This window comes from Ovis canadensis, chromosome 24 (genome assembly GCF_042477335.2).
Source record: "Ovis canadensis isolate MfBH-ARS-UI-01 breed Bighorn chromosome 24, ARS-UI_OviCan_v2, whole genome shotgun sequence".
Lineage (NCBI taxonomy): Eukaryota > Metazoa > Chordata > Mammalia > Artiodactyla > Bovidae > Ovis > Ovis canadensis.
This window is the reverse complement of record NC_091268.1, coordinates 50,751,875-50,774,912: the sequence shown is the minus strand read 5'-3', so window position 1 is coordinate 50,774,912 and position 23,038 is coordinate 50,751,875. Positions and strand designations below refer to the sequence as shown.

The window sequence follows — 23,038 nt, the reverse complement described above, 5'->3', positions numbered from 1 at the left end:
GTGAAGCTCCTGCAGGTTCCAGCTTCTGCAAATCCTGCCTTAGAATCTAGAATTGTCTTACTTCATTTCCAGCAGCCACCTGGCCATTCGGGGGCTGTGGCTGTCCCCATATAGCTGGGCTTCTCTACCAGACGCTCCTTTGGTTCTCCTGGGATCCTCCTGACCTTGGCAGGCAACCCTGTATCCCCACCCTGGGAGCTCATCTGCCTGAAGCCAGAAAAAGGAACAGGGGCCATTTCTTCCAGTTGCTCCTAAGCAGGACCCAGACCTCTGGGCTTCTACTCCAGTGCCCACACCTGGAAGACAATTCACTGGGTTTTCCCCAGAGTTGTTTGCCTGATTGGGGCAGGAAAGCCCAGGCCCTTTCCTTGCCCCCTTGCCCCTGGAAGGTGACTCCGTCCCCTGTGCATTGTTTCCTTTCCGGTGGAATTTCTGCTCTTGAGGACTCAGTGTTTGCGTCCCTCCTGCCGCCGCCATTCCTCACATCTCGGTTTCCTCCTGTCCAGACAGCTCTGGCTACCGGCCAGGACCTTGGCCATTCATGGAGAGGACAGCGGCCGAGGATGCAAAGGGTGGAGGCAGGAAGTGGGAAGCTCTTTGGTCAGAGCCTCAGGCCTCTTCTGTGGGGCCTGCGGTGTGCATCCCATGGGTGTGCGTCCACTGTGGGTGGGCAGTGTGTCTATGGTGGGTGGCCAGTCCATGAGAGGACAAGCCCTCCCCACTATAGTGGGCACTGAAGCCCAAGAAGCAAGCCTGGAGTGTCCACACAGATGGGGACAGACTCTACAGCCCTGGGCTTCTCACTCCCAATTTAGTTCCTCCCTGGATTGAGTACAAGACTCCCCTGGCTCCAAGAAAGGCAGGAGCCCAGACAGTCAGGCCAAGCTGAGGCTAATCTCCAAGGTGGTCTCAGGATATGGCATAAGGGGTGAGAGTGCGGGGGATGGGGGGCAGGCAGTTGCCCAACTTGTGCCAACTCCTCTGCCCATGGCACTTCCTGTGGGGTTGTGCAAGGTGGGGAGGTGGGGAAGGTGTGTGTAAGGGGGATGCCTCACACCTCCCCTCTCCTGACCTAGGCCCTAGCCCACAGGCCAGTTCCAGGAAAGAGCCCAGGTCTGATTCCTGAATGTTAAATGCAGCCCAGGCCAACCTGGCCTTCCAGCCATGAAGCAGAAGGGGCCCCAGAGCCTTTGTCAGGTCTGGGCCACCTCGTATCTGCCACCTCAGCTCCCCTAACTCCAGCAGCCCAGCCCCTCCCCCCAGGCAGAGCTGCGATGTGAATAACAGTTACTCGTTAGCCTGCATCAGCCTTTACTCACAGGGCCCTGTTAGTTCCTGACACAGATGGGACTTGGGGCATAGCAAGCATACCTCCCCACCCCCGACACAACCCCCCACTGCAAGGGACTCAGGAGGAAGCCGTGTTATAATTCTGGGTCCTGGTAATAGGAGAGACAGCAAGCATTGCCAGCTCTGAGCATCTGCTTTAGATCGAATTTCTTAACTCAGTAAAGATGCCTTTTTGGAGCATCTGCGGGAAGCCTGGTCCTACCCTGCCAGCGCCAGACATGGGCCTTCCTTGTCCCAGAGCCCCAGTCCCACCTGCTGAGTTTCAGGGCTTCTTCCCTGAAGACCTAATTAGCTAATCTCTTCTATCACAGGGGTCCTGATCTCTACCCCCAGGAAATCAAGGGGCTCAAGAGAAGACACACACATTTTTTAAAGTTAGCTGAAGCCTACTGATTGCTTTCTTTCCAAGGATAGATACAGTTGACCTTTTCATTCATGCCATCTTTTGAAACTCTAATAAGATAGTTATGAAAGTGGATCATTTCCCCCTTCTTGCAGAAGAGAAAATAAGACTCTGGAGAGTAAAAGAAGTTGCCCAGCCAGCCTAGATGGGAAGGGCGTTTGAAGGGGAGAATGGATACATGTGTGTGTATGGCTGAGTCCCTCTGCTGTCCACTTGGGACTATCACAACATTGTTAATCAGCTATAGGCCCAATACAGAGGCTTCCCAGGTGACAAAAGTGGTAAAGAACTTGCCTGCCAGTGCAGGAGATGTAGGAGATGTGGGGTTGATCCCTGCATCAGGAAGATCTCCCTGGAGGAGGGCGTGGCAACCCACTCCAGTATTCTTGCCTGGAGAATCCCATGGACAGAGGAGCCTGAATGGCTACAGTCCATAGGGTCATAAAGAGTCAGACACAACTGAAGTGATTTAGCAAGCACACCCCAGTACAAAATAAAAAGTTTAAAAGACAAAAAAAAAGAAGTTGTCCGGAGTCTCCTGCTTTTCCTCAGGCCACATCTGCCTCTTTCTATAAAAAGCATCTTGTTCAGACCCATGGTGTCTGTCTAGGGAGATCGAGGCAGTCTGGAGGGAAAATGATTTGCTCATGACCACACAGACAGTTAGAGCCTGTCTGGTCACAGTGATGACCACTGGAGAATCCTGAGAGCAAACACTTGGGGCTCATAAGAGTCTGACTGAATATAGTGGTCTCAGCAGGGCATGGGTTTCAAGGGCCCTGTGTTAGCTGTTCAGTCGTGCCCAGCTCTTTGCAACCCCATGGACTGCAGCCCACCAGGCTCCTCTCTCTATGGGATTTTCCAGGCAAGAGTACTGGAGTGGGTAGTCATTTCCTTCTCCAGGAGATCCTCCAGTCTCAGGGATTGAGCCCAGGTCTCCTGCACTGCAGGCAGGTTCTTTACCCACTGAGCTACCAGGAAAGCCCAAGGGCCCTGCAGATACCCAAATCCGCAGTTACACTGCCGCTAAGTCACTTCAGTCATGTCTGACTCTTTGTGACCCTGTGGACTGTAGCCCCCCCACCCAGGGATCGAATCCAGGTCTCCCTAATTTCGGGCAGATTCTTTACCATCTGAGCCACCAAGGAAGCCCAAGAACATTGGAAAAGGTAGCCTATCCCTTCTCCAGGGGATCTTCCTGACCCAGGAACCAAATCCAGGTCTCCTGCATTGTAGGCGGATTCTTTATCAGCTGAGCTACTCAGGAAGTCCTCAGTCTTGCTAGACCCTTATATAAAATGGTGTAGCCTCTTGATGAGGGTGAAGGAGGAGAGTGAAAGAGCCAGCTTAAGACTAAATATTAAAAAAACAAAAAAACTAAGATCATGGCATCTGGCCCCAGTACTGCGTGGCAAATAGAAGGGGAAAAGAAGATTTCCTATCCTTAGGCTCCAAAATCACTGCAGGTGGTGACTGCAGCCATGAAATCAGGAAAGCAATGGCAAACATAGACAACGTGTTGAAAAACAGGGACATTACTCTGCTGACAAAGGTCCATATAGTCAAGGCTGTGGTCTTCCCGGTGGTCACATACGCTTGTGAGAGCTGGGCCGTAGAGAAGGCAGAACGCCAAAGAGTTGATGCCTTCAAACTGGAGAAGACTCCTGAAAGTCCCTTGGATAGCAAGGATATCAAACCAATCTTAAGGAAAACAATCCTGAATATTTGCTGGGAGGACTGATGCTGAAGCTGAAGCTCCGGCATTGTGGTCATCTGATGTGAACAGACAACTCATTGGAAAAGTCCTTGATGCTGGGAAAGATTGAGGGCAGAAGGAGAAGAGGGCATCAGAGGATGAGATGGCTGGATGGCATCACCGATACAATGAATATGAACTTGGGCAGGTTCCGGGAGATGAAAGGGATAGGAAGGCCTGGCATGCCGCGGTCCACGGGATCATAAAGAGTAGGACGCGACTGGGTGACTGAACGATAACAGCAACCTCCTGCTCTGCCCTTTGTATGCGCAGGTAACGCATCTGCGAATCCTGCATCCGGGGATTCAGTCAACTGTTATGTGATTGGTTGGTTGCAACCGGATACGCAGAACCTACAGATACGGAGCCCTGATTGTGCTCAGCAGGAGGGGAAGGGGAATCTTCCAGTGACGGATCTCCTTGGGACTCCTTTCCCAATCAGGACAGGCTCTCTGAAGTCAAGAGGAGGCAGCAACCAAGATCAGGGAGAGAAAAAGCAGGACTCCTGAGGGAGATGTGAAGGACAGGAGCGGTGACTACGAGGAGCTGGGTTCTCTGGAGAAGGGAACAGGGGCTCACAGAGTCGGGGGTGGGCAGAGGCGGGAAGCGTTTCTAGGTGGCCTCCAGCCTGCAAGGGGGTAGAAAGTGTCGCTTAGGACTGTGGCTGCCTTGCAAGCTCTTTGAAGGCACCTCTGAATGTCCCATCAAACACGCCCCAGAAGAGATCCAGAGAAGCTCCTGAATGAAGCTGAGCTGGTGGAGGAGAAGGCAGCTGTCCCCTGACCCCCCCCCCCCCAACCCTGCTAAGGTCCTTCTGTTCCCCTTCCTTCACACTCTGCATCACTCCCTGCCTTCCCTTTTAGCGGCCAAATGACCCAGAAGGGCATGGGAAGGGTTCTGGGCTCTAACTGATCCAAGCAAGCCAACAGCCCCACTGCCTTCCTGCTCGCCAAGCCAGCTGAGGCCACCCTGGGTGACTCAGATAAAGAGGCACGTAGAGAAGGCCTGCTTTCATATGGTGAGGAAGTGAGAATGGCCAGCGACTTGGGACGTCCCTGGCGCCCCAATAGCAAATTCCATCTGTGTTGCATCACTGGGCTGCTTCATTCCTGGGACCTCCGCCACCCACAGGTTCCCCACTGACCCAGAGTCACTGTCTCTCTGGGCGTCTGCCCGGCTCAGTAAGCTGGTTGTGTCCAGAGCCAGGATGCAGATTCCAGCAGAAGCATCTACTTCAAGAACCTTTGGGGGGAGGCCACAGAAAGAGCAGACTTAGAAGAACATGAAAGCCCATGAAGAGGGCATGACGGAGACAGGATGCCCCAGCAGAAAGGGTTGCTGCCCAGAGAGGAAGATGCGTGGAGAGGCGATGGGAACATTGTCATCCCTTCCCGTCCTGGGCTCTGTGGCCTGTCCCCCTCTGACCCGCCCCAGCCATGCTGCCCTCTGCTTCTCCCTCACAACCCAGCATCAGTCCCTCTTCCTCCAGGAAGCCCTCCCTCCACGTTCAGAGTTACCCTGATAGCCTGAGTCTTACCGCTTTGTATACAGATGGTTTGACAGATGGTTCTAATTTAATCATTGCATATATGTTAATCTGTCCCAGGGCGTGGGTCTGTGCCTTTGAGGGGAGGAAGAATCCTGTGTTTCTCTGAATCAAATCATGGAGTGTTGATTGTCAATAACTGGGCATTTCGGGGAAGACTTACATAGCAGACAGGGTAAATTGAAACAGGATGTGTCCAGAGCAAGTGCTAAGGGGAGGCTCAGGAATGCAGGGAATGAGGAATGAGTTCTGGTAAAGAGGAAAGAAGTGGGTCAGAATTAGACCTCAGCACACGTGGAGAGAGAAGTGGGAGGAGGTTCAGATCAGGCTAGGGTGGCCCCTGGTCGGGGTGGGGGGCTTCCCAGGCCTGAGCTACCTCATTCTGACTGCCACTGGTGAGCTCTGCCGGGACACCTACCCCAGACATCACTCACACCATCTGCCCCAGACTTCCTTCTGTGACTACACTGGGTCCCATTTACTCTTTCTGCTTCTTTCTCCCAAGAGAACAGGCCCTTTCTTGCCTCTCTCTGGGGGCCAGAGAGGGTCTCTGAGGCTCATTGAACACATTATAAGAGGCCCTTCCAAGAGACTGCTGCCCCCCAGTGACCTTCCCCCAGACAAACGAGGATAAGTGAGATATGGCGATGGCCACAGCAAAGTGAAGGGCAAGCACAGGAAACGACTATAACGCAAGGGAATTCCTGTAAAAGCGGTTCAGTTGTCATGGGGTGTCAGAGAGGAATCAACAAGACACAGGGGAGGTGGGGGGCAGAGAAGGGGCCACAGAACCAAGACTAGAAGAATAGGTCAAACTCAGCCTGGGTTTTACCAGCTGATAAAGCAAGCTCCCCTCCTTCCTGGTATGCTGGAGGATTCAAGACTTGGGTCACGTATCCGTGGGGTCCACAGGTGACCCTGCAGCCCAGAGAGGAAAATCTTCCCAGGATCTAAAGCCTGAGAAAGGGGGCTTTCCCTGACAGCCTAGTGGTTTAGAATCTGCCTGCCAATGCAAGGGACACAGGTTTGATCCCTGGTCCTAGAACTAAGATCTCAGATGTTACAGAGCAGCTAAGCCCACGCACCACAGCTACTGAACCCTGAGCTCTAGAGCCTGTGAGCCACAATTACTGAGCGCATGTGTCCTAGAGGCCGTGGTCCACAGCAAGAGAAGCCACCACAATGAGAAGCCCCCGCACCCCAACCAGAGAGTAGCCCCCACTTTGTCACAAGTAGAGCAAAAGAAGCCCACACAGCAGCGAAGACCCAGCACAGCCAAAAATAAATAAACACTTTTAAAAAATAATAAAGCTTGCAAAATCGGCCAGTGGCAAGCATGTCAGGACTCAAGTGAAATCGGGGATCTGGCCTGAAATGGACAGAGGGGCTGGCAGCCTTTCTCTTGGGTAACCAGCCAGTCCACTTCCTAAGAGCCTTCCATCCACTCTGCTTATCACTGAGAGAAGTCAAACTGTAACCCAGGCGCCTGCCTAAGGCAAGAATTAACAGCTCAAGTTGTCTGGATTTCTGTCGTGCTTCTGCCCCAACTGGGAGCAGCTGCCACTTAGTGAGAGACTGGAACGTGCCAGACACAATATTTCATTTCATCTTCACAACAACCCTGAAGGGTGGGAATCGGTGTCTGTCTAACGAAAAACTTCTGTCTACCTACCTACCTGCACATAAAAACCCTAAGGCCCGCAAAGTTCAGTTCTGCCCAAAGACGCATAAGTAGCTAAGCATCAGAGCCCTGGCCAGGCCAGGTCAATGGGCACTACAGCTCTCTAGTTTATGGGAGGTCTCTGTGTGGCCTCACACATATCACCCTGCAGATTCAAAGGACTGGACCAGATGGTTCTTAGAGCCCTCCTGCTCTGAGACTCTGTGACATAAGTGGAGAAGAAAAGCTTCCCATGGTGGAGGTATGCCGATTTCCTGTTTCAGGAATGTAAGATAGATGGCGAGAAGTGGGGGCTGGAGAAGGCAGAAACGAGAGGTGCTCTATGGAATCGGACTGGGGAGGCCAGTCAGGCTTGGCGCCATTGTGAGGGGGGACCCTGGATGGACTGAGGCTGTCCCAGGGCCGTGATCTTCAACAAGAAGAGGCTGACACAGAGCCCTGGCCTCTGCTCACTCTTATGAAGTGGGGAAAGGAGGGCTGGCGAGAGCCCAGCCCAAACATAGGCTATTTTGGGCCTTGTGATGTTTGGAGAGCAACCAGGCCAGAAATAGCACTGTGAATTAGCAGGACCCCAGCCTCCTGCCACCCCCGGCTCTCCCAGTGAAATCACCAAGAATTGGGAGGCCGGCTCCAACATTCCAGGGAGCCTGTGTAACTGACAGGAGGCCCCTCCTCTCCCCACAGGACGGCCTGGAGCAGAGAGAGCCTTTGACTGTAAAAGGGATTGTGCACACGGGGACAAGGGCGAGGGAGAGAGGGGCTGAGTCACGGAGAGCAGAGTGGGAGGGTGGGGAGAGATCTCTCGGGGCTGAGACTAGAGAGACCACCGCGGGGTGGTGGTGGTGGGGGGGTGATGAGGGTCCCCAGTGGATGCAGGAGTGAGCAGAAGAGATAAGAGCAGGGGAGTCTCGGAGGCAGAGAAAGGGAAAGTGAAAAAGAGGCAGGTGGCTGGGACTCAGAGCAAATGGGGAAAGAGGAACAGCAGAGAGCCAAGAGGGCAGCCAGAGGGCCGGAGATGAGCTGGAGGGGAGACCCAAGGCAACAACGGAACCAGGGCTGCAGGGGGTGGGGGGCACAGGGGCAGGCCTGGGGACAGTCACGGAAAGCGATGAGTCTGGCCTTGTCATGAACCACCTGCCGAAGCGCCGTTGGAAACAGCTTTCCTAGTTAGCTACAGCTGGAACTTCCCTGAGCAATCCACAGCCGTGTAACTCATCCTCTTATCTCTGATTCTCCGGGAATCAGAGATCAGTTATTTCAACAGCAGGGACTTTTGACCTCTTACAAAAGAGCCCAGGCTTAAAAGAAGTGATGGGGTCACAGCTGTTAGTTTGGGGGGATCAGGGAAAGGATAGAAAGTGACATCCCCTTGAGTCAGGCGAGGTTCTGAGGAGGATATTGCCGGGAGGTCTACTTTAGGGCCTGCTTTCCCGGTGGCTCAGTGGTAAAGAATTCGCCTGCAATACAAGAGTGTCAGGGGATGCAGGTTTGATCCCTGGGTCAGGAAGATCCCCCTGGAGGAGGGCATGGCAACCCCCTCCAGTACTCTTGCCTGGAGAATCCCATGGACAGAGGAGCCTGGTGGGCTGCAGTCCATGGGGTCGCACAGAGTCAGACACGACGGAGCGCTCATGCACGTACTGCTTTGGGACAGTGGGCCATCGGGCTGCCACTGCGGCGGGGAAGGTCTCCTCAGGGCAGACCGGGGTCGGGGGGGGGGGGGGCGGGAGAGACGAGGTCATTTCACAGAGAGGAGCGGCAGGGGCCACAGCCAAGTCTGAGTTCAGATCATATGGTGGCCCCAGCTGCTCAGAAAGACAAAAGGACACCATCAGAAAACCCAGCATGGGACCCAGTTCCACTAAACTTTGCCTCTGCTTCTAATCCACACCCAAACACTTAGATGGGTTCCCTGGTTTGGGAAATAACCCCTTAGTAAGTCAGCCCTTTCTGTTTCCAAAGTAAAAATGTCCCCCTTCTCTTCCCAGCAGGACACAGAGCTGCTCCCAGGCACTGCCCGGGAACAGAATGGCTTTTCTGGAATGACCTCAGAATCATTCAGGTCCAGCGATGGGGACAGAAGTGGTCACGTCCTTGGCAGGGCCCAGGTGATCCCAGAGAACAGCAGGGCCTTTGTGGCCGAGGCCGCAGTAGCCCACGGAGGGAGGGATGAGACTCAGCTGAATGACTGGAGAGGCCAGGCAGCGGGGCGCCCGGAGGGCAGGTCCCGCCGACTCTGGACCCGCTGCTCTTCCAACTTGGAGCGTGGCACTCCCAACCCAGACTCCCAGCTCCCTGTCCCCCTGTGGCCCCCAAGGGTGGAGGGCAAGTCACTGGGGCCTTTCTGGGAGTCGGAAATGGCTTGGGGACTGGACTTCTGCTTTCTCCATCTGAGGGACAGCAGGCGTAACTGCTCTTCCTCCTCGCGGCTAACCACTTTCTCAGGGACTCTGGACCAGACGAAGAGAGATGTAAACAAGAAGCAGCGGCAGATGCACAGTCTGGCCCTGGGAACGCGTCGGTGACCCTAACTTTCCAGCTGAGGTTTCCCCTTCTCTCTGTCACCCTCACCCCCACCTGGATCCTAGGAGCAACGGAGAAAACAAAGGTGGAGGCACAGTGAAAATGGGAAAGCCCTCCAGCTGTGGTTGCCCTTGGTATCTGTTTACTGAAAAAATCCAAAACAAACATCCCGACACATCCACCCACTTCAGCTTCCTGTGATGCTGCTGTCGGCTGTCTCCATGGATACCCCCAGTTGAATCCCACCACCCACACAAAGCATGACAGTGTGTGGACCCTCAAGTCAAGGGCACCCAGGCCCCCAGGACCCTTTCAGCCCCGCCCTGTCCATGACATCCAGCTACACAGCCAAGGGTGCCTGTCCCCACCAGAGCCCTAAACACAGCAGCCCAGTCCTACTCACTAGCCTCCAGCCAATACCCATCATCTGTAGAATTCTTGGGTCACTTTTCCACCCCAAACTGCAGTGCCTTAGCAGCACACTCCACACACCCCGCCAGGAATTAACGCTCTTAGTCTCATCCCTACTCTTGCCACTCCAGCACTCCTAACCTCTACATCTGGAGGAAGAGGTTAAGAAGTATTCCTCCGCAGCCGCAGCAGGCAGTTCAGAGAAATGAAACCTACACACTGAGCTCCTGATCCCCCGCCAAGGCTTTACCCTTCTGCCCTGGTAAGCCACCACCCCACCCAGCACACCTCAAAACCCAGCCAGACAGAGCTGTTGACACAAAGAGAGCCCCAGGGGCACCGGGAGAGTCTGGACACGTGGGGGAGTCAGCCGTGCCTCACCCGACGGCGGGCGGGCGGGCACTTGGCAGAAAAGAGAGAAAGGCGGGAGGGAATCCTCAAGTTCTAGACAGTCAAAACCCAGACAATCAACAAGGCATGCTGTGTGCCCTCGGGCTTCTGGGATGCGGCCAAAAGGAGGGTGGAGTGTTCTTCCAAGTTTAACCAGCGCACGGGGCTGATGGACAAGGAAGTTGCAGGATCTTGAGCTTTAACTATGTACTGATCCGATTCTCCCAAGGACAAAGAGGAAATGTAAACTCTCCCCACGCTGAGCTCTGGGGAACGTAAACACTGGGTGCCAGGGGTCAAACTGGCTTAATGTCCTGAGACCGAGGGCAGCAAGATCAAGGGTGGCTCTGGGGCCCAGGCAACCAGGGTTGGCTCAATTGTTCCAGAGCCCTCTCTCTCTCTCACACACGTACACACACGGATGCCTCAGCAAGTCCCACAGAGGGAGGAGCTGAGAGGGCCAAAAAGTGGGCGGGGCCGAACCATGAGTTAATGGACTTCCGGCTCACATCTGGTATAAAGGGAGGCAGCAGCCTGCAGTGGAGCAGAGCTGCTTCTGGTTGAAGGGCCAAGAGCACCGTCCAGAGAGAGCCACACCCCTTCTCCAGTGGAGGAAGGGCTACCACCTTCAACACCCGCAGCGGCAGCAGGAACAAACCGCCCATCCCAAGGCACTTTGAGAAATTCAGGTAAGAGCAAAGCGAACCCTCTCCATCTCCGTACCTCCGGCTAAGGCAGAGAGCTCCCGTCTGCAGAGTCCCTTCTGTCCATGGTCCCCAGTGTTCCTCTTTCCTCCCTTGGCCCGGAGACCTGCAGCCCTGAGTTGACCCCTGTTACAGCGGTGATCACAGGGGAGCGGGGAAGATGGTCAGGACGCCCCAACAATCCCATCACCCAGAAGCAAGGGCCTTGCTTCTCTAGGACCCTCTCTGTGGAAGACATTCCCCCCTTCCCAGCTCAAGAAAGGGGTTTTCCACGCCTGCTGACTTGAATAAAACAACGATTGTGAAAGCATTATAAAATAATTAGGAAGCATCGTGTAAATCACAGATGCTATTATAATTTAGCCTTTCAGCCTCCTGGAAGGGAAGGGAGATGCCACCGGGCTCCAAATTCCCGCAGGTGAAAACGCACTCAAGATTCCCCAGGGCTGAGACAGGGGGAAAAGGCTCAGGATCTGAACCCACCGCGGGTTCTGTCTTGCCGGCTTGTTCACGTATCACATGCCAGCGGCAAACATGGGAGCCTGACCGAGGGTGGGTTGCCACCACCCCTACTCCCTCTCTGTCCTTTCAGAGGTATCCACTTCATCCAGTCTTTTCCCGCTGATTCCAGGATGCGGATGTCTCCGGTCTCTGCCTGCCTCGCCCTGGGCCTGGCCCTCATCTTTGGTGAAGGGTCTGCCTCCTACCAGCACCAGTCTCCGGCGGCCAGCCTGGCCACAGACTTTGGAGTGAAGGTGTTTCAGCAGGTGGTGCAGGCCTCCAAGGACCGCAACGTGGTTTTCTCACCCTATGGGGTGGCCTCGGTCCTGGCCATGCTGCAGCTGACCACAGGAGGAGAAACTCGACAGCAGATCCAAGAGGCAATGCAATTCAAGATTGAAGGTGAGAGGCGGCGGGCAGAGAGGGAGGTGGGCACTCAGGGAGTCTTCCCAGGACAGGGCTGTAGCTAACCTGAAGCAGAGGGAGGGCTGACCCCGGCCTAGTGAGCCAGCTCCTGTCCTGCCTGATGCAGGGATGGACCACTGCCTCTCCTTCCCACCACAATCCTGTATCACTTGGCTCTTGGCCAGTCACAAGGTGTATGAGCCAGTGGATCTGGTGTAAAATGGCCCTGCCTCACTACTCCTGCACTTTGTGATCTTAACCCCTCTGAACCTCAGTTTTCTCATCTGCAAAATGGGGATCTACCACCTGGGGCTGTTATAAGGATTAACTCCAAAATGATGCATGTGAAAGGCCTACCTAGCATAACTATTATTGTTATTAAAAGAAGAAGGTTTGGGTTTATAACTTAAAAACAGATAAAAATATTCTAAGCCAAAGCAAGGGTTAGGACCCCTGATTTTTGAGGAAAAGAGGGAGATGCAGGAGAGATTAAGATTTGGAATAAAATCTCCCTTCAGAGACCCTTGGGGGAGCAGAAGAGTCCCGTCCATGTGGGCAGGTTTGGGGGAAGTTGGCCCTGCTGGGAGCCCTGGGTTCAAGGGGAGCTTAATGTGTCTTTCCCTCCCTCTTTTGGCCCAGAGAAGGGCATGGCCCCTGCCCTCCACCGACTGTACAAGGAGCTCATGGGGCCGTGGAACAAGGATGAGATCAGCACAGCTGATGCCATCTTCGTGCAGCGGGACCTAGAGCTGGTCCGCGGTTTCATGCCCAACTTCTTCAGGCTGTTCCGCACCACGGTCAAGCAGGTTGACTTCTCTGAAGTGGAGAGAGCCAGGTTCATCGTCAACGACTGGGTGAAAAGACACACAAAAGGTGAGCAGGCAGAGAAAGGAGGCCAGTCCCAAGAGCCTGTAGAGATTGGGATTCAAGTCTCAAGCGTCCTGACCCCTCCCTTCCAGCACCTTCTGCTCTGTAGACAGAAGGTCAGGTGCTTTAAGAATCAAAGCATCTTGTTTTTTCCATAATTAGACTTGCCCTCTGAACCACCTCTAAAGACATCCCTAAAAAGTACTGTGAGATGTTATAAGAGCAGTAATAACCCATGGCAGGGGGCAAACACAGTCCTTCAAGATTACAGCTTAGGGAACAAAGTAAGGGGAGACTGACATTTCCAGGTCTGATCCTAGACAGGATCCCAGGACTAAGGCAGTGTGGTGAGCCGGAAGGCTTTCTGAGACACTTAGGAAGATGGAACGGGTTGAAAGCAGCTAGACTGGTTCACTAAACCTTACCCAGTCCATCTTCTGATGGGATCCCTTCTGACACACGTCCATTTGAGGACTGGGAGCTCAAGGGAACCATTTAAAAGGATTAAAACAATATCCAGCCTCCTGATCACCTGGATTTCCCCTAGGCATGATCAGCGACTTACTTGGTGAGGGGGCTGTGGACTGGCTGACGCGCCTGGTCCTGGTAAATGCCCTCTACTTCAACGGCCAGTGGAAGATGCCCTTCCTGGAGTCGAGCACCCACCACCGCCTCTTCCACAAGTCCGACGGCAGCACCGTCTCTGTGCCCATGATGGCTCAGACCAACAAGTTCAACTACAGTAAGTGCAAGACTCCCCCTTCCCCAGGTCCCACAGTGACTGAACCTCATCCCTGGGGTGGTCCACTCCAAGGGAGGAGAAACCCTAGAACACACCCCAGCTGCAACAAAGACTTCCCAAGTAGGAGACACGGGGATTATCTTGCACAAGATGAAGCTGAAATCCAGAAATTACCTTAGGATCCCACTTGACCACTTGCTACCATCTCTCATCTTCGTGTGGTTCTGGTGTGATAACCTGGGCTTCCTCCTGGGGAAAAGCTATGTGAAGGCTGAGATTCAGGAGGTGGGGATCGGAATGAAGTGATAGCTGGAGACTGGGGAGAGGGGTGTGAAGGTAGAGAAAGCCAACCCGAGATAGAGAATGCCCAGGAGACACTGTGCCCTGGAGAAGAGAAGGCGAATGGAAATAGAAACCCTGAACAGGAGAGGGGTGGCGGGGGCGGGGGCGGGGGGGGGGGTGGGGAGCCTCGAAAGCCAGGATGGAGAGCTGGCTTCCAGAGAGGATGGAGGGCCCGGGAGGACTGGTGGGAAAGCCAACGCCAGGTTAGAATCGACAGGAGCTGGAGCTATTGCCAATGCTCCATCTTGGTGTCTTTCCCAGCTGAGTTTACCACCCCCGACGGCCATTACTACGACATCCTGGAATTGCCCTACCACGGGAACACTCTCAGCATGCTCATTGCTGCCCCCTATGAGAAAGAGGTGCCGCTCTCTGCCCTCACCAGCATTCTGGATGCTGAGCTCATCAGCCAGTGGAAAGGGAATATGACCAGACTGACCCGCCTCCTGGTTCTGCCCAAGTAAGCCACCCCTTGCTCTAGTCCCCTCTGCCTCCCCCTCCCGCCTCCTCTGGCTCCCCGCTATTGCCACACAGGCACCGCCCCCAACAAGTGGAGTTTCCCAAACCTGACGTTTTCAGGGCAGCGAGCTGCTGCGTGGGTGCAGATGGGACACACTCTGGCCTGGGTTTGATTAAGATCCCGCTCATCTTCCCTCTTGCGGTGGAGGGCAGCGAGGGGAAGCTTTTCGAGACCACACCACGCCCACCACCCCCTGAATACCCAGCAAAAGTTAGCCAGAGGAAGAGCCGGAGAGATGATGGGAGGTGGGGGCCGGGGAATGCGTTGGTCCTCACCCTTTTATGAACACCCCTCACTCCCACCTCCATCTCTTCAAGTCAACATCCACATTATGGAGACAAAAGGAATCGCTTGTGCAGAGGAAGCAAGCCTGAACTCTGGCTTCTAGCTGGCTTGCCACGAAGCAGATTTTAAAAATTCTTCTGCAGAAGTGGAGAGGGTGCTGGAGGCTGAGGCTGGGTCCATTCCAGAATCGTGGGGAAGCCTCCCACCATGCCGACCCCACATTTCCAGATGCCATAATGCCAGGCTTAGGGAAAGAGGACGATTTAGTTGGTTAGCACGCCCTCTCTCTCTCAAAGAACGGAGGTAATTAGTCGTGCCCTGGTGGGAGGCAGACCAAGCTCCCCAAAGCCTCGCTGCTGGAGTCCTCTTTGGGCTCCACTCTCAGAAACACAAGCTACAGACCAGATTTCTTTTCAGCTAGCCTTTGCAGGGGAATTTGCCCTTCCCCACTCCCACCCCAGTCAGACTGAACACAATTGTGCTGCAACCATTGCCTCATTTGAGGAAAGTAATTAGTCAGAGGTTCGAGGGGGTGGGGAGCTTGCAGGAGAAATGTTCATTAGTATCAGAATCTTCCCAGCAAGGAGAGAGACCTTGCCAACAGACTTGAAAGAAAAACAAGCCTCCCACTTCTGCGTTCGCATCAGTCCCCCCTCCTGCTGGTCTCTGTGTGTGTAGGGGGCAGGGACGCCCACTAAGGCTGGGGGTGGCCTGAGCTGGAGCCCTGTCCTGCTGCTGTGCGTAGGTTCTCCCTGGAGACCGAAATCGACCTCAGGAGGCCACTGGAGAACTTGGGAATGACCGACATGTTCAGGCCGAGCCAGGCGGACTTCTCCAGTCTTTCAGGTAAGAGGTTTCCCTTTCCCTTTCTTCCCCTGGTGGACAGTGGGGTCTCCTGAGGACAGAGGAGCTTCCCCACCACCACCCCTGAGGACCAAGGCTAATGCGCTCTGGGGTCCGCCTCCATTTCAGATCAAGAGTTTCTGTACGTGTCGCAGGCACTGCAGAAAGTGAAGATCGAGGTGAATGAGAGCGGCACGCTGGCGTCCTCCTCCACAGGTGAGTCAGGCTCAGGTGAGGCCTGGCGAGTCTCAGCCCCAGGCTTCCACGAGGGGCCATGATCTGGTACCCACACCCGGGGTGCACCGGGAAGACCCCACTGCCCTGGTCTATCTACCGGGCCTCTCCTGGTAGAACAGGGCTTCCTGTACGGAGAGCATTACCGTTACCTGATCCCACTAGAAAATGGGCCTGCTTTCCCCGGGACCCCGTTCCCTCCCCACTGGCTCTGAAGTCCCCCTAAATGGGAGGTCCTGGCTGGCTCTCAGAGTGGCCAGTTGACTTAAAGGCGCTTGCCTCCAACATGCCTTGAAAGAGTTTAGATAAACCTGCCTTCGAGTGAGTGGGCTTCCCTTGTGGTTCAGCTGGTAAAGAATCCGCCTGTAATGCAGGAGGCCTGGGTTCAATCCCTGGGTTGGGAAGATCCCCTGGAGAAGGGAAAGGCTACCCACTCCAGTATTCTGGCCTGGAGAATTCCACGGACTGTATAGTCCATGGGGTCGCAAAGAGTCAGACACGACTGAGCGACTTTCACTTTCACTACTCAAGCAAATAGCTGCTAGAGCTCTGCCCAACTGCCTTAGAGGACATCCTGACACTTCTGGGTTCACAGTACGGGCTCAGTAGTCATGGCACATGAGCTCAGTTGCTCTGCGGCTTGTGGAATGCTCCTGGACCAGGGAGCAAACCCGTGTCCCCTGCATTGCAGGCAGATTCTGATGCGCTATGCCACCAGGGAAGTCTCTGCTGTGATTATTTGGCTTCCCAGGTGGCACTGTGGTAAAGAATCTGCCTGCCAATGCAGGAGATGCAAGTTCGATCCCTGGTTGGGCAGATCCCTTGGAGTAGAAAATGGCAACCCACTCCAGTGTTCTTGCCTGGAAAATCCCATGGAAACAGAAGCCTGGTGGGCTACAGCCCATGGGGTCACAGAGTCGGATGTGCCTGAGCACACACGCACCAGGAAACAACGAAGCCTCCCAATCCACCCCCCAGCCCCAGCCCTGGTGTCACTGGATCACTTGTGGCCCATCCAGGCGCCAGGGCCCACGTCCCTCTGTTCTAAGATTCTGTCCTGTCTCTTCCAGCCGTTATAGTCTCAGCCCGAATGGCCCCCGAGGAGGTCATCATGGACAGACCCTTCCTTTTCGTGGTGCGGCACAACCCCACAGGTGAGCCGGGGACCTGAGAGGCCCCGCCACTCTCGGCCCCCCTCCCCATTCTCCTGGAGTCAGGTACCATCCAGGCAGGTGTAGACGCCCCCACTTCCCCCAAGAAGACTCCAGGCAATGAATCATGGCTGTGCTCCCCTTCCACTTGGAGGGGAGTGCTCTCTCTCCAGACAGGGTGCTTGTCTGTCCCTCTGCCCAGCTTAGTCACTAGAGCAGCTGTGTCTCTGAACACTCATGTCCCCATTATCTCAGTTCATCCATAAACACCGAGCTGGGTGAGCTGTCCCCCGCCTCCCCCCCTTCTCATCTCCTGTGATGCTTCCGTCCTCAGGAACTGTCCTGTTCATGGGCCAAGTGATGGAACCCTGACCATGGGGAAGACAGCCCTCATCTGGGACAGACTAGAGATGTCCAAGAGGAAGAAAGTCTGGAGCAAAGAATTATTAATTCATTTTTCTGGAAAAAGAGAAGATATTTATTTATTTTTTTTTTTCCATGGTAAATTCTTTCAAATTTGCCTCTTAGACCTAACTTTGGGCTCTCTCAGGAGGGGCAAAGAGGACCTTTGAGTTAAACCCTCCAATGGAGACCCTGGGAGAGACTGGGAGGCATCACACCCAGCCGGCCTCCCAACTGGACTGCAGGACTCCCAGGACCGCTGGCCCAGCTGCTTCTGCCCATTGCTCTGCCAGGTCAGGCCTTGGGTCCCGGATCCCACCGAGGCCCTGGTAGGATGGCACCACAAGGCTTACACGAAGGAGCTTTTGTGTGCTCGCTAGAAATGTGTGTTCCGGTCACGTTGCCGTCACTCTTGCACTGTCTGCCACTGCTGAGAAGGCTGGCAGCAGGCCCGAGAAGGCCAAGGCGAGAAACACCCTTTCAAGCCAAGGTCCATCCTTCCCCAGCTCCAAGGTTCGAGACCCACCCCGGCCTGGCTGCTCCCTCCCCAGGAAACAGTGTGTCTATATTATTTTAGAGTGTAGGTGACTTGTTTACTCAGAGAAGCAGGTTTCTGCTTCCCACAAACTTTATGTTGCAGAAACGGAAGGAGAGATGAGGTGTGTGCCTGGTTCTTGGCTCCCATCTCCTGGTGGGGAGGGTGAGATGCCAGGGGTGTGCCTGAATATTTATCACATCCTTGTCCTTGTGCGCTTGGGAGAGAGAAACGTCTTCAGAGAAACATTATTTAACCTTGTTCACCGTGTTCCCTTGGGGGGCTCTGTGTGGCTGCATCTCAGGAGAGGCCTCTTGACTGTCCCTCCCCTCCACCAGGTGGCAAGCCTCCCGGGGCCCACACTGCCACCTGGTGGAGGCCCAGTGCCCCCACGCCTCTCCTCTCCCCGGTTTTCCACCCGATGGAGCCGCGTCCCTGGCAGGACCATCCAACTTCGGCTCACTTTTAGGGACCGAAAGGATGTGGTGGGTGAAGAGAGACGGAGTGGTTTCAAAATTTTCCAGTATATTTAGGAGCAGGAGTGCAAGGGGCTCCACGACCTAGCAGGACAGAACTTTCCCCAATTACAGGGTGACTCACAGCCGCACTGGTGACTCACTTCAGTGTGTCATTTCCGGCTGCTGTGTGTGAGCGGTGGACGCGTGTGAGAGAGAGAGAGAGAGAGAATGAGAGAGCCAGCGAGCTAGGGCTCAATTACCTCCGGCAGATAATCTTTCTGAAAGCCAGCTAGCTGAGGGGGTACAGAGAGAGGACCGATTTATTGAAGAATTGCACATAGACATTGAATGAATGTAACCTAACAGAACCCAATCACCCCGCTGTGCCCTTCAGTGAAAAACCTTCCTTCTTTGTGTGTGTGTTGTTTTGTTTATCTTTTTTCTTGATGCACTGGACAGTGTCGGCCACACTCAGTACCCCCACTTGTGGGGTCCATGGCTCTTGAAACTGCTTTTTCACTTTTGATATAGAAGCAAGTAAAAAAAAATGTTTTTTAAAAAAAATAATAAATAAATAAAAAGAATATTCCAAAATAGTCCTTGGCCATGACTTTCCTTGTTTCACACAGCACAAAATCCAGACCCTATCAGTTTACAGACCTGATGAACTGGGATCTTTATGAAACACACACCTGCAAGGGGTAAGGCACACCGACCTGTCCTGGGTGAATCTGCAGGGCTGGCCACTGGAGCCTGCAAGAAGACCCCCGGGGGGACACCCTGTGTAGAACGTGCTTCTCCCTTTGGGCCTCATCCTCGAAAAGAAAAGAGGGACTTCCTTGGTGGTCCAGTGGTTAAGACTCTGTGCTTCCACTGCAGGGCCGTGGGTTCCATCTCCGGTTAAGATCCCACGTGCCCTTTGGCATGGCCAAAAAAAAAAAAGGAAAGAGGTTCCTCAGACACCTGCCACCCACCCAGACACCTCTTTTCACTGTCCCTGTCACTTCCCATTCTATTCATTTCTTTCCCCACCAAATGTTCCCATCCTCCCCGCACCTACCCCACTCCCCATTTCTCAAAACACAAACCAAATCCATTCCCTCCACCCTGGATTCCCAGGGGATCCAGTCAACATCGCCGCTGTCTACTTGGCAAGTACTCAGCTTCTCTTTTCCTGGTGTGTAACAGTGCTTGCACGCATGCACGCTCTTTAATTTGGGGTGTGCATGTTATCCTCTCCACCCCCATCGACATATCAGGTTCTTTGAAAGAAGGCTCTTTTGTTACATAGGTTGTTAATATCCTCCTTAAAATGTTATCCTGAACAGTCCTTTATTGTCTTCTTCCAACATCTTGAAGGCTCTTGTCAGGGGACCTTCTTCCCCCAATTATTTTCCATTTATATATCCCACAGGAATTTTTAAATGGAAAAAATACCAAGAACTAGCTGTCAAAATCTTGTGCTGTCCAGCTCCAGAGCCCTAAAGATGGGCCTGATAGACCCAGTCCCCCTGGAAACTTGGATCATGTCTTAATAGGAACCCATTCTTGTCCAGGGGCTGTTGGTCAAAACATTGTCTGATAGTTAAGCAGTAGTGAGCTTTCCATCACTGGAAGTGTTCAAGGACAGCCAAGATGATCTGCTGGTGGGCATCATTCAGCAGTCAGGGTAGAGGGGGTGAATTTTTTTCTTTTTTGATGATAAGGAATTCCTTCTCATACTAAGACAGTTGAACACTTTGAAAGGGCAGAAGTGGATTGTTGATGGACATTTTGTTTCCTTGCTTAAAAAATATGCCATCGTTGTTGCCGAGAATGCGGAGATAGCCATCCTGTACCTCCATCCCTGTGCACATGTGCTCCCATATCCATGAGATAACTTCCTAGCAATGGGATTAAGTGTCTTTTAAGAACCTCCCAATCCCACAAGTATGTGATTCTGGTCACACAAACATCTTCAAATGGTATACAAAACAATTTAAAGCGACCATTTTGCCTGGTACGAATCTTACCTTTTCTGAAGCTTAAAAAAGCCTTCACAACTTTCCTAAATAAGCGCACCGCCATGAATAAAGACAGACTTTAGGACTTCCCTGGTGGTCCAGTGGCTAAGACTCCGAGCTCCCAATGCGAGGGGCCTGGGTTCAATCCCTGGTCGGGGAACTAGATCTCACGTGCCACACCTAAATTTGCCTGCTGAAACTAAAAAGATCCTGCATGCCGCAACCAAGACCCAGCACAGCCAAATTAAAAAGAAAAAAAGAAGATAAGAGTTCAGATCTTGAACTAAAAGAAGCTTCACATTATAATTTTCCCTAAAATTATGTTAGCCTGCCTTGGAGCAAACTTTGATTGTAATGTTTTGGAGAGTAAATCCAGAAAGGGTCTTCATTCATCGCCTCCCTCCTCAATCATTCAGTATGTACTGAGGCTTTCTCACTACCCTTCCCATTCCTGTTCCCCTCCCAAGGGTCAGTCCAGGGGCATCCTTGGGCGCCTCCAACACGATGTACCAGGATGTTCCGAGGGGATGCGGTTGCCACATCTCCTTGTGGATTCCTCTCTTTACATTTCAGGCTTGCATCCCTTGAGGCTGTTGCAGTAAGAGGGGCCCCACAGTGCAATCGAGCCTGGAGGGGAAGTCTTCTTTTCTCCTTAAAAAGCCAGTGGGAATCAGGGCAAGATCCAGAAGAAACAGGCCAAGGGTGAGCAGCTCCCCAAATCTACTCTCAGCTTTATTTCTATTTTTTATTAAAATTTATGTTATTAATAAATGTATTATTTCTGGCTATGCTGGGTCCCCATTGCTGTGCTTGGGCCTTCTCTAGTGGCGAGTGGGGGCTACTCTCTCCTTGCGTAGCACAGGCTCTAGGCACTCATTTAGTAGTTGTGGCACGTGGGCTTAGTTGCCCCAAGGCATGTGGGATCTCCCCGGACCAGGGATTGAACCGGCGTCCCCTGTACTGCAAAGCAGATTCTTAACCACTGGGCCACCAGGGAAGCCCTTAAAATTTATTTTGTCATTTATTTGGCTCCATGGGGTTTTAGTTGGGACTTCCCAGGTGGCGCTGGTGGTAAAAGAAACCATCTGCCAATGACGGAGACATAAGACATGTGGCTTTGACCCCTGGGTCAGGAAGATCCCCTGGAGGAGGGCATGACGACCCACTCCAGTATTCTTGCCTGGAGAACCCCATGGACAGAGGAGCCCAGTGGGTTATAGTCCACGGGGTGGCAAAGAGTGGGACATGACTGAAGCGACTTAGCACATACGCACAGGTCTTAGTTGTGGCACATGGGATCTTTCCTTGTGGCCTGCAGGCTTCTCTTTAGTTGTGGCGCATGGGCCCTAGAGTGGGCTGGCTCAGGAACCCCACGATATATAGTATCTTAGTTCCCTGACCAAGGATCGAACACGCACCCCCTGCATTGAAAGGCAGATTCTTAACCTGTTGGACCACCAGGGAAGTCCCTACTCTCAGTTTTGGATGAGAGATGCTCTCTTTTAACCTCAGTGGCTTCTCCAGCTTTCCTTTCCTATTCTCACTGTGCAATTGACAAGCCTGGCAGGGCCAAGATATGACTGTAGACCTAGTGGGGAGAAAAGGCCATAGAGGTTACTTGGCCTCTTCCGAGCTGGCTTAGACCACAGACACAAAGCCTAGACGTGGCGTCATTTAGTTAACAAGATACTTCTATAATGAGACCTGTGCCCAAAACTTCAGCTGGTGCCTAGGCATCCCTCCTACTTCCTGCCTCCTAGACAGATCCCGCTTTGGGCTCACAGCGGGTAGCTGCGCTCATGAAGGCAAAAATCCAAGAATTCAGGGCACCAGGATCCAGATTTATCTTTTGTCCTCTTTATACCCTGAAAAGATGACCGATATCAGGTGCTGGGCTAGTTGTTGAGGAGTTACGCATCTGAAACAGATCTGCTTAGAAACCACAAGAGCCTCCTTTTTCCGTAAAAGATGCTGCTTCCAAAAGCAGGACACATTGTAGCCTTAATCCTGCCGGATGTAGTTCAAACACTGTCCGTACACGCTGAGACGGCTCAGAAGAAAAGAGTCCTTCAGAAAGGACCTCTTCACCACCGAGGGAGTTCGCTCCAGGAAGTGCCCCAGTTAACAGCCCCTTTTGCTCTTCTTGGATATTTTGAGGACAAAGACGGGGATGCAGCTTCAGAGTGCAAAGCCAGCCCTCCTTGGCTTCACCTGGGCCCCCTCCGTGGCTCTTCCAACCCACCCTTTCTCTATTTCTAGGGATGAAAAACCCACAAGACCTGCCCTGCCTCCATCGTAAAACTGCCGATTTCCTGTTCATCTCACCCAGTAGAAATTTTGTCTGCCCTCATATAGGCAATGGCTATGGATTCTATAAATCCCTCAATAGTAAAATGACTCTATCAGAGGGAAACTCATCAAGGAGACACCATCTGTTTTCCATATCATTTTTTAAAGGCGGTTCCTCAAGTGAGTTTCCTTGTGCTAACCGTAGCAGGCACTTCTGTAGAGACACAGAAGTTGAGTCACTCGCCCCAGGCTACCAGCCCTCTCTGTGACGTCGGTGAGCCCAGGTCATCCTGAACACACAGGAGGGCTCAAACGCAGCCAGGGTCAAGGGTGCTGCCCTCATGTGTCGTCACTAGGGCATCCCGCCTGCACACCTGTGCCTTCCAGCTTGAACACCAGCGTCCCCAATGCAGCCTTTTGTCCCCTGGCCACCAGAGGTCGCTTTGACTCCAGTGGAAAGTTTCTGAAGCAGAGCAACTGTGGCTTCCACCATCATCTTGCCGTTTGAACTCCAATAAATTTAACATGTTTTTCTTTAAACGTGTCTGTATACTGGGGGCTATGAAGCACTTTTTTGTGTGTGCAAAGCACTTTTAAAACTGAGCATAACGTGATGTTTCTTAATATCAAGTACAGGCATACCTTGGAGAGACACACCTTTGGTTCCAGAATCTCGAAATAAAGTGAGTCACACAGA

At 53.2% G+C, this 23,038-nt stretch overlaps 1 protein-coding gene across 1 annotated transcript; it reads left to right on the top strand.

The window, feature by feature from the left end:
- The first annotated feature begins 10,363 nt into the window (after positions 1 to 10,363).
- On the top strand, positions 10,364 to 18,645 carry SERPINE1 (serpin family E member 1). The gene is made up of 9 exons (XM_069571394.1): positions 10,364 to 10,749; positions 11,396 to 11,667; positions 12,310 to 12,543; positions 13,085 to 13,279; positions 13,883 to 14,081; positions 15,172 to 15,272; positions 15,399 to 15,485; positions 16,574 to 16,657; positions 16,989 to 18,645. The coding sequence occupies exons 2-9, from the start codon at positions 11,397 to 11,399 to the stop codon at positions 17,024 to 17,026; spliced, it is 1,209 nt and encodes a 402-aa protein (XP_069427495.1). The 5' UTR covers positions 10,364 to 10,749; position 11,396; the 3' UTR covers positions 17,027 to 18,645.
- Positions 18,646 to 23,038: the final 4,393 nt, after the last annotated feature.